The sequence below is a fragment of the Triplophysa dalaica genome, chromosome 3, assembly GCF_015846415.1.
Source record: "Triplophysa dalaica isolate WHDGS20190420 chromosome 3, ASM1584641v1, whole genome shotgun sequence".
NCBI classification, from domain to species: Eukaryota; Metazoa; Chordata; class Actinopteri; order Cypriniformes; family Nemacheilidae; genus Triplophysa; species Triplophysa dalaica.
This window is the reverse complement of record NC_079544.1, coordinates 21,615,873-21,626,920: the sequence shown is the minus strand read 5'-3', so window position 1 is coordinate 21,626,920 and position 11,048 is coordinate 21,615,873. Positions and strand designations below refer to the sequence as shown.

Genomic DNA, 11,048 nt, shown 5'->3' with positions numbered 1-11,048 from the left:
ACATAATAAATGCACTGCAAAGCACCTGTTGTAAAGCACCTGATAAACTTCTGTCTCTGTCGAGTGCTGTTCAGTTTCTGGAAGGAGTCAGACGGAGGTTCCTCTGAATCTGTAGCTGTGAGTTGTGGTGTAATTGGGATGAACCCAAAGTACACTGTTTACAAATATAAATAATCCAGGTTGCCTGGTGAGATGATGAATCATTGGGAATGTGTGTTTTTTTCAGGAAGCTGTGATCGTTTGCGGTGTTGAAGCAGAGGAGAGAAATATCTGAAACTGGACACTCGTCTTTAAAATGGATGTCAAACGGATATTTCGACATGAGCTCTTTTTAACGTTTTTCCTCTGCTGTGTTAATGGACAAACATCAGAGCCGTAAGCTATTTTCATTTTTATTTAGTGTTGATCTTCCATTAAGGAATTGTCCAGCGTTAACAGTAACTAAAAGTTACACTTTATTTCATTGCTCTCCAAACATTATAAATGGTGACAAGAATGTTAGACAATCTGATGACATTTTAATGCCTGTGTAGCTATTCGACTTTTACATTAAATGTTTTTAACGCTTGGACCAAAAAAATATTGGACTATCCCATATAATGATCATTGTGTTACTTTTACGAAACGCCGTCGGGGTTCACTGATGTCCTTGTATCATAATGACACGTATATAGGAGAGAGTGGGGTAAGACGAGCCATGTTTTACTTTTGTGGTCCTCGAGATGAAACAAAATGAGGCGTAAGTGTATTAAAAGCACTTGAAAAGCATTTATTCTAATTTCAGGGTGTTTCCTATCAATCTAAATTATTAGAACACACCTATGACATATGGTTTTAAAAATATGTCTTTTAGAAATGTGCTCCTGTGGCTCAGTTTGCATGATTGGGGTAAGTTGATCTGCATCAGGGGGTAAGTTGAACCATATGGGGAAATACTGGGCATGCCTTCTAAAAATGTAATTCAATAATTATTTTCCCTTACAAATACCAACAGCTAACTTAAACAAAAAATAACCAAATAAACTTTACATTTTAATATTTTATTTTGCAATATCTTTTGGTTTGCATTTCTGAAATAACTTGTCTTTTGAAACACCATAGTTGTGACCTTCCAAAAACAGACTAAACCGAGAGTTTGTTGATTAACAAAAATTGAATTTCTGCTCTCACTATTCTTGGCATAATACAGTGCTTTTTAATGCCAAACATCTTAGGCCATCAGTGACTTAAGTTGGAAAGAAATGCAGTATACTGTACGAGTAAAATCAGGTGTAAAATGCTTTTTTTAATCAGAAAATATAAGTGCACTTTAGTGTACACTGTCCATAAACTCTGTAGCCTATACATAGTAAACATAACAAAGTAGAAAGTTATGTGATATTTCATCGAAATTATACAGGTTTACTAAATTTGAAATTGAAGTTAACTTAAGTGTCGACACTGGCTCAATTTAACCAACAGCATGTGGTTTGCTTTGTCCCATAGCTGTCACATTGGAAAAATACGAGCTAGATTACAAATTTGGGCTGCTATTTAACCCAATATTTTTATTTTATTTGTTGGTAAATCACCAACATCCATCGTAAATATTTTGATACCTGGATACATTTGCTTCGATGTACCAGCCATTACAGCTGATATGCAATAATGTTACTTTGATAAGCTAAAAACAGTTTTTAAAAGTCAATTTATGCTGTCCAATTCTCCCATGTGCTTCACATTTTCACATTCTGGCAGAAATAACTGGTTAAAGGACAATAAAAGTGTTCAACTTGCCCACTGGCTCATCTTACCCCACTCTTCGCTACGGGTTTAAAAGCTATAGATTCAATGTTGTCATCGTTACTCTTGGCAGGTTTTTTCTGGTGACATTTCCTGCGGTGATCCAGTCAGGATCTGAAGCCATACTGTGCACAAGTGTCCTGAAGCCCATAGATGGTCTAATGGACATTCATCTTGTAGGAAATGATAACCAGACCACGTTACTGCTGCAGAAGAGAACAAATGAAGAGTTACATCATTGCTTTATCTTCCAGGTCTGACAACAGATGTGTGCGTTCACACCATTGAACATTTTAAGCATCAAGAGTGATAAAACAATGTTTCTCTACAGGCACCTTGTGTAGATGGAGAATCGGTGCAGAAAATTCGGGTTGAAGTTAAGGGATTGTCTTTCAAGTTTGTTGAAGAAAGAAAAGTGATGTTTAGGTCTTACCATCCTTTGACCTTCATTCAAACTGATAAACCCATTTATAATCCAGGACAAATGGGTGAATTAAAGATTCATATTTGTTGGATATCTGTGTTATCTTATTTTTAATGTCAATGGTGTGATTTGAAGACTAAACACATTTCATATTTTGCAGTGTATTTCAGGGCTGTTACCATGGATAGCAGTTTTGTTCCTCTTGATCAGATGGTAATTTTATTTATATATATATATTTTGTAACAAGATTCAATGTCATGTTTGAATGCTACAAATGGTAATTCTTTATATACATTTTTTTCACAGTACTCTATGGTAGTCGTGGAGGTACGTCATTGTTTCAGTGCACATCTAATGATCTACAACAGCTTTTTACAAACTCATTTTTTGTATTTTTACTTGAATAGGACAGTCAGAGTAACAGGATTGGTCAGTGGACAAATGTTTCCTCAATAAGGTGGATTTTGCAGCTTTCTCATCAGTTAAACCCAGAAGCCCGTCAAGGCATGTACGCACTGAAAGCTTACATTGGTGAAAGGATGATCGTGCATAACTTTGAAGTGAAGAAGTATGGTAAGTCAATGCAGTTCATCTCTGGTTTGCACAGTACGAAGTCTTTACTAACTTTGTGTGCTACTCACTAGTTCTGCCCAAGTTTGAAGTGACTGTTAAAACGGCGCAGACACACAGTGTTGGTGAAGAAGAACTGAAAATTGAAGTTTGTGGAAGTGAGTGACCTTTCCTTTATGCACCTTCACATGCTGCTCTTCATTCTTTAACTTGATTCTTGTACCGATTCTCAGGTACACATACAACCAACCTGTACCTGGTAGAGCGTGGGTGGAGGTGTGCCGTAATCCATTTGAATATGTTTCTGTTCCTGGTGTGGTTCGTACCTGTTTGAACAAAGACCGCTGTGGTGCGACATGTAATTTGGTTATTTTCAGATGGTAGGGTTTGGTCATGTAAAGCAGCTACAGTGTATGTTTCTATTTCTCTTAGATGAATCAGACTGGTTGTGCCTCATTTACATTCAACACATCAGCCTTTACAAACTTCAGATTTGAGGATTATCTGCAAGATTCTCTTGTTGTTCAAGCAAATCTCACAGAGGAGGGAACAGGTGAGCTCTGCATTGACATGCTGTTTTAAAAATTCAGATGCGTCTGACAGTGTTTTTAACAGCTGTGTCATGATACTGTTTCCACAGACACTGTCATGACAAAATCTGAAACCGTATCCCTGACGTATGAAATTGGGAAGGTCACCTTTGTTGATCTCCCTGATGTTTTTGAACACGGATCGGTTCTAGAAGGAAAGGCAAGTACAATTGTACAATTCTAATGCTATTCAATGTCTTGCGTGACTTTTGCTTTATTTTCTGTCATTTTATCCCCACAGATCAAAGTTGCTAATTTAAATGGGTCACCAATTCAAAACACAGCAGTCTATCTGTTGGAAGGTCAAAGTTGGGCTTCAAAAGTGCTCCAGAATCTCACTACAGGCAGTAATGGACTCGTCTCCTTCTCTCTTAATACAGCTGGTCTTCCTAACAGTGACATAAATCTGATGGTATGCTATTTTGTGTTTAAGGAATAGTTCACCTTCAAACTGAAAATATTGTCATTTTAAATCTAGGGTATTTTGGTAGCAAAGCAAGTTTCTGCCCGTTGACTTCTATTTTACAGACCCTAAACCATTGCCAAAGTCAGTGGGGACCAGTGGTTTTCCGTTACCCAAATTTTCAGTAGAAAGTAAGTCATACCGGATTGAAATAAGAGGATGTGTAAATAATGACAATTTTCATTTTGAAGGTGAACAGACCTTGTAATTCAGTGTTTAGTGAACTTTGACATTTAGCAGGACACAAATGCTGTTCATTGTTTTTCAGGCAAGTGTGACTCCAGAAGTGCGTTATACTTATAAAAAGCCATACTTCACTACTGACGAAAAAACTATTCGACCTCTCCAGCCTGCCACATCGTACACCCAAACTTTCAGTGAACTGACTATAGAGAAAATTGAGCAGCCGTTAAAGTGTGATACTGAGATCACCGTAACCATTAAGTATAACTTTGTTGGGGAGACTGCTAGCAACATTAACACTGCAGTCATCTATATGGTGAGTATAAAATACTACATATGAGATTTCATGTGGTCTCTGCTGGCAAAGCCGTAGTAATGTTGTGATGCTTGTTTGTCAGGTTTTGTCCAGAGGAGTGATAGTTCATCATGGATATAATAATGTTAATGTGAAGACTTCTAATGGAGCAGCGAGTGGCTCGTTCTCATTCAAACTGTTTGTTGGAGCAGATCAGAGTCCAGCTGTACAGATTCTAGCATACTGTCTTCTGCCCAGTGACAATGTGGTTGCTGGCAACACAGTTCTTGACATCGAAAAGTGTTTTAAAAACCAGGTATATATGCGTATGGTTTTATTTTTGTGAGCTTTATTACAAACACACCCTCACTGTTGTTGTTCTGGCCACAGGTGTCTGTGCAGTTTTCTCCTGCTTCAGCAGTTCCAGGTGAAGAAAACACTGTAAAGCTGTCTGCTCGGCCTGGTTCACTGTGTGGCGTCAGTGCTGTAGATCAGAGCGTTCTCATCTTGGAATCAGGAAGACGTCTGAATGCAGAGAAGGTGTCCATGTACTTCATTTCGCAATTTTATTTCCAAATAAAGTTGCACAGATCCTTTTGGTACCTGTAAGTTGACTTTCCCCTCACACCGTGGTGACCATCTGGTCCTTCTGATACGACTGTTACAGATCTTCGGCCTGTTGCCAGTGCAGTCAGTTTCAGATTATCCATATGATGTTGAAGATGAGCAGGAGTGTCTTAAAGTGAGGCCTCGTCGAGACGTGCGAACAGACAGTGCATATGAAGCCTTTAAGGTGATTATACCAAACAAATAATCACCATCCCCTGTTTACTGCCATAGTTGGTGAAATAAATACTATGGGAGTCAATGCGGGAATAAGATCTGTTTGGTAACTGACATTTTCAAATATTTTCCTTTGTGTTCATCAGAACTAAGAAATGTGTACAAGTTTGGAAGAATCTGAGAACATGACAGCTTACATTTTTGTGTGAACTATTGCTTTAATAAGTCCATCTGCCTTATACTGTACATCGATTGGTTGCTTTTAACAGGCTGTGGGCTTGAAGGTTGCTACAAATCTGGCTGTAAGAGAACCTCAGTGTCTGACATATAAAGGCCTCAATTATCAGCGCAATTTTTATGATGGTATAGTATGCCTTTCCCCCTCCACTTACTTTATTAAACAAGCCACTGTTGTACACTATCTGATCTGTATTCATATCTCCTCTTTTGTGCTTTTAAGTGTATTATCGGCGTAACCCAGGGATTGTTGCGATGTCTGCGCCACTAGTAGATGGTGCTGGTTTGACTGCAGTAAATTCCGATTTCGAAGTGACCATTCGAACAGTCTTCCCAGAAACTTGGCTCTGGCAACTTGCTGAAGTAGGGTAAGTCAACTTAAAAAAAAATTAAATGAAAGCAAATGCCATGAGTTTATTCACTTTTCCTGTTATCTCATGTCATTGGAAACCAGAATTTGTGTTAACTGTGATCCGCTTTCTTCACAGGGTCTCTGGATCAACGCAGATTCCTGTGAAGGTTCCTGACACCATCACCACCTGGGAGACGGATGTCTTCTGTCTGTCCTCTGAAGGTCTGGGTCTGGCTCCTCCTGCTCAACTGACAGTTTTCCAGCCCTTCTTCCTGGAGCCCTCTCTGCCTTACTCCATCATTCGTGGAGAGATCTTTGAGCTGAAGGCCACCGTCTTCAACTATCTGTCCAAGTGCATTATGGTGAGATTTCTCAATTCATCTTCTGTCACATTTCTGTCATATACGATCTGAACTAATCCTCCATATTTAATGGACAGGTTAAAGTAACTCCAGATCCATCCTCAGACTTCACTCTTAGACCCTCTATTGGATCTCCATATTCAACATGTCTGTGTGTCAATGGGAGAAAGACTTTTTCATGGGTTCTTACTCCACTTGCTCTTGGTCAGTTTAGTTAAATTTCACATTAGTCTTTTTCGAAATAAAACTGACATTAATTTCAGTGATTCCATTACAGGAGTCATGAATGTGACCGTCAGTGCACAGGCAATTTCTCAAGGCATGTGTGACAATGCGATTGTGAGCGTACCAGAGAGAGGACGTGTTGACATAGTCACTCGAAGTCTACTTGTATTGGTCAGCACACTTTTAATCAATCGTCAGTTTTTTGCCATTTAAATCTGACGTCTTTTTGAGTGTAATATGTGTTTCTGTTATTTTAAGGCTGAAGGAGTTGAAAGAACAATAACATACAGTTGGTTGTTATGTCCACGGGGTTTGTCTACACTTGACACATTTCTCAATGTAGTGGTAGTGACCATTGTTTAGATCTCGCACTGCTCTTTGTGCTTGTCTTTTATGTTGTGATTTATGATTCGATAGGAAGTAGAATTTCAGAGGAGGTGATGCTGACACTTCCACCAAATGTAATCCGAGGGTCAGCCAGATCTTCTGTCTCTGTACTTGGTAAAGAGACTCCATTGAGTATATTTGATTGCTATTGGGATATAACACTAGGATTATGTATCCATGAATTAAAAAATCCTTTCTGAATTATAATTGGAATTCAGTTCTTGTAGGTTTTAAAGCGTACAAAACTAGGTGTACAATAACTTTTGGCTGTTTTTCGCAGGAGACATTTTGGGCCGTGCGTTGCAGAATCTTGATGGATTATTACGGATGCCGTACGGCTGTGGAGAACAAAACATTGCTGTTCTTTCTCCCAATATTTACATTTTACAGTATCTGGAGAACACTGAGCAGCTCACCTCAAACATCAGAGAGAAAGCAGTCGACTTCCTAAAGAGTGGTAATGATGTACTTGACCCACCACAGGCATTTTCCAAACTGCATTTTTGCACCCTTGAAGGGCCGTTTGGGAAGGTGATGCAATTTTTAAGTCATTCCAAAGTAAAGTGTACACCTGAATCCCTTAGGGAAAGGCCCTTTGAGAAGTCTGTTAGCAAAGGGTACATGCCATGGTCACTTCAAAGAAGTGAGTTCCGTTAAGCATTTTGAAGTAAATATGGTGCAGGCTTTTGTTACCTACAAATGTGTGCACAATTATTTGGTTTGTGTTTTACACTGTTTGTAATTGATAAATAGGATTTAAGATGGTAAAAATATAGTGTAAGATCATTTATTTTATTGTAAAATAGGTTTCCTTTGTCCTATATTTCCTTTTTAAATGCAAAGTGTAAAAAACATTAAATAAGACTATTAGACAATAATCAACAAGAAATATAAAACATGGTTTAATTTTAAAAACCGAGTTTATGATTCAGAGTGCTAAGTCGGCGTTGTCAAGGTAACATTAGGCCAATAATTCCCTTTGTGACTACAGGAGAGTCAGTAGTGCCTTACACTCAGGCCATAGGGAGGCTGGCTTGGGATGGAAAATGCCGCAGGTGTAATTGACTTATTTCATATTCAAGCACAACAGTCAAAAATGTTTTACTGAAATTGGTGATGTTACACTAAACAGGATACCAGAGACAGTTGAACTACAGACATCCTGATGGTGCGTTCAGCACATTTGGATTTGGTGATGGTAATACATGGTGAGTGTATATATTATTACTGTTGTCATCTTGAGTATATGTTTGTCACTAAATTTGGTTATTTTCACATTTCCAGGTTGACTGCATTTGTCATGAGGTCCTTTGGCAAAGCACAGAAATACATCTTCATTGATCCAAATGTTATTCAGAGTGCAAAGGATTGGTTGATAAGCAAACAGGGTCCAGATGGCTGTTTTATGCAGCAGGGGAGACTGTTCAACAATGGAATGAAGGTTTGAAATTCATTGCTTGATCCATACTGTGACTGGTATACACAATGTTGCTTTTCCAATTTAGACTATTGCCAATTTTTCTGTTTTATTTCTCATGAATAACAGGGTGGAGTAACTGATAATGTGACCATGACTGCCTACATCACTGCATCTTTCCTTGAACTGGAAACTCCAGTGACTGTAAGTTCATTACCAGAGAACACAGTAGAAACTATTAGATTAATAATACTGACACACACCTGCTGTTTCTCTGTTTGTGTTATAGGATCCTGTGCTCACTAACAGTTTGTCCTGTTTGAGGTCCGCCGTTGGGAATTTTAAAAACACTTACACTACTGCACTACTTGCCTACACTTTCAGTCTGGCTGGAGGCACTGACACCCTACAGCAGCTTTTAAAAGAGCTAGATACTCTTGCCATTTCAGATGGTAAAGATATGTATGGTGTTCTCAGTCAACAATTCATGACTTGTTTCTAATATCAAATAATGAGTCTTGTCTCTCTATGTGTTGTAAAGGAGGTCTCCTGCACTGGACTCAGATGGGATCTAGTGATGATTCTGGTTCTCTTGGAGTGGAGATCAGCTCATATGTTCTGTTAGCTGTTCTTAATGCACATTCACTCACTACAGCTGAGCTGGGATATGCTAACAGGATTGTCAGGTGGCTTGTGAAGCAGCAGAACGCCTATGGAGGATTCTCCTCTACACAGGTTAACCAACTAGAAAGCAACATTAGTGTACCTGCTTATTTATCCACATGCATTTTCATGTTGTGATGATGATTATGTGATGTTATCAGGACACAGTTGTGGCTCTTCAGGCTTTGTCTTTGTACGCCACCAAAGTTTTCATCTCTGATGGTTCCAGCACAGTGATGGTTCAGTCAGTAGGAGACTCTCACAGATTTAATGTGAATCAGGGCAACAAGTTACTGTATCAGGAGAAGAGACTGAAGAACGTTCCTGGCAGATATAGTATAAGTGCGACGGGCTCAACCTGTGTGTCAGTGCAGGTGAGCCACCCTATTGTTTTCTTGGTCATTTTGATTCTTTGGTTTTACAAAGTTTGGCATCATTTGTAATTCTGTGGTCACAGGTCAACTTATTCTACAACATTCCAACACCTGCTCAGACCACCAGAACTTTGAGCGTTGAAGCAAAGCTTACAGGAGATTGCCTTGTGGCATCTGGTCCAAATCTCATCATGGACTTCTCTGTCAGGTAAGATTGTAAGGTTTTGACTCTTGTGTTCAAGGGTCTGCATTAAACCTGTTTTTCTGATAGGAAAATATTTTGTGAAAATTCTATAAATTATAATTGAAGATGTTTAGTTTTGTGCTACAGTCAGTGTTGGGAGTAATGCGTTACAAAAGTAATGTTTTACAGTAACATAGTACGTTTTGCTGTAATGGAGTAGTGTAAGTGCAAAACGAATACATTTTCAGTAATATTTTACTCTGTACATGTTCAGTAACGCTTGCGTTACAACACACTTTTCGTCCGCGAGACATTAACATCTCAAAAATCCCACAAGTAAGTTATAGGATACTGTTTGGGAATAGACGTGCGTGGTCATCTCCCGGTGGCTGGCATGATTTCAGTCTTTGAGCTAAAAGTCAGAGGCTATTGGCCCTGCCCTGTGCGCAGTAATCCTAGCGCCACTGTTGCCAGGATCGCGGTTTTCCGGCATAATTGGGCTGTTTTGAAAATGCAGTTGCGAGAAATTTTTTGCAGCTGCAGGTTGCTGCTTTTTGGGCTGCTATCATAATGTACTGCTGTCGCCAAAATGTTTATTTATATTCTAAGGATACATGTTAATTGATGAGATTCTTAATGTGTATTCATACTCGAATGAATACTTGGCTTCTTCAGGACCGGCCCGTTCTCAAAGTGCTGACACACAGGCAACAGATCAGGGAGGGACGCGGGAGCTCAGCTCAACCAAAGAGAAAAATATAGCGGCAGTATTAGACACAATGCATCCGAATTTTGTTTTTACCAATGTTTCGTCAGGTGAATGTCACGTTGCACAATGAATGAAATGTTGAAATTTTGAAAATAATAAAAATGCAAAGACGATTTTTAGAATGTTAAGTTCTACTTCTGTAGTTATTTTGGTGAAAGTAACTCAAAAGTAATACAGGGGTCATGTAACGTATTAAAATTCTGAGACAGTAATATTGTAAGGTATGAATTACGTTGAAATAACAGTAACAAGTAATCTGTAATGTAGTACAGCTTGGAAGTAACTTGCACAACACTGGCTACAGTATATCTGAATGTAACATGTTGCTCATTTCGTTTCTTGCAGATACAATGGACCGCAGGATAGCACTAACATGGTCATAGTAGACATTAAACTTCTATCAGGTTTCACGGCAGACACCTCAATGGTCAGTTTGAGTGTTTGAAGTGATTTGTAAATAGCTGCCATTAAACATCACTCCTTTTTATTAGTCAACTACTTTTGTACACAGCTTGGAACTACACCCCAGTCATACGCACCACTGGTTGAACGGGTTGATTCAGAAGATGGTCGTGTCATTGTGTATTTAAAGGAGGTGAGGGAGTGTTAGTTTTGAAGGTTGAAAGTGTTATATTTGTACTGATGCCTGTTCTCTCTCTTGCAGGTTCCAAAAAATATTCCAATGAGTTACAGGCTACAAATGAAACAACTCTTTCCAGTGAAAAGTCTCCGTTCTGCTGTGATCAAAGTCTATGACTACTATCAACCAAGTAATGGGTTTTCAGTTTTCTGCACATATTGTTTTTCCTCCTTTACAGTATGATACTGAAATGTGCCGTTTCTCCTTCAGGTGACCAGTCAGAGACTGCTTATTCCTCTCCCTGTGCATGAGAGCATCCAGCCTCAGGACAGTTGATACATTAATTCTTATTTTGCAGCCTTATTTTGTCTTTCTAAACCTGCTGCTAATAAATTAAAAATACATAA

General features: G+C 38.8%; 1 protein-coding gene across 1 annotated transcript; it reads left to right on the top strand.

The window, feature by feature from the left end:
• The first annotated feature begins 239 nt into the window (after positions 1 to 239).
• On the top strand, positions 240 to 11,048 carry LOC130417328 (alpha-2-macroglobulin-like). The gene is made up of 34 exons (XM_056742829.1): positions 240 to 375; positions 1,856 to 2,036; positions 2,114 to 2,270; positions 2,367 to 2,419; positions 2,514 to 2,534; positions 2,615 to 2,780; positions 2,852 to 2,939; positions 3,011 to 3,128; positions 3,210 to 3,330; positions 3,418 to 3,527; positions 3,609 to 3,779; positions 4,099 to 4,329; positions 4,412 to 4,624; positions 4,699 to 4,848; positions 4,976 to 5,101; positions 5,361 to 5,454; positions 5,552 to 5,696; positions 5,817 to 6,042; positions 6,120 to 6,246; positions 6,320 to 6,438; positions 6,526 to 6,577; positions 6,685 to 6,768; positions 6,935 to 7,111; positions 7,787 to 7,862; positions 7,939 to 8,095; positions 8,201 to 8,275; positions 8,361 to 8,523; positions 8,613 to 8,806; positions 8,896 to 9,108; positions 9,192 to 9,316; positions 10,407 to 10,488; positions 10,573 to 10,656; positions 10,726 to 10,831; positions 10,912 to 11,048. The coding sequence occupies exons 1-34, from the start codon at positions 296 to 298 to the stop codon at positions 10,950 to 10,952; spliced, it is 4,326 nt and encodes a 1,441-aa protein (XP_056598807.1). The 5' UTR covers positions 240 to 295; the 3' UTR covers positions 10,953 to 11,048.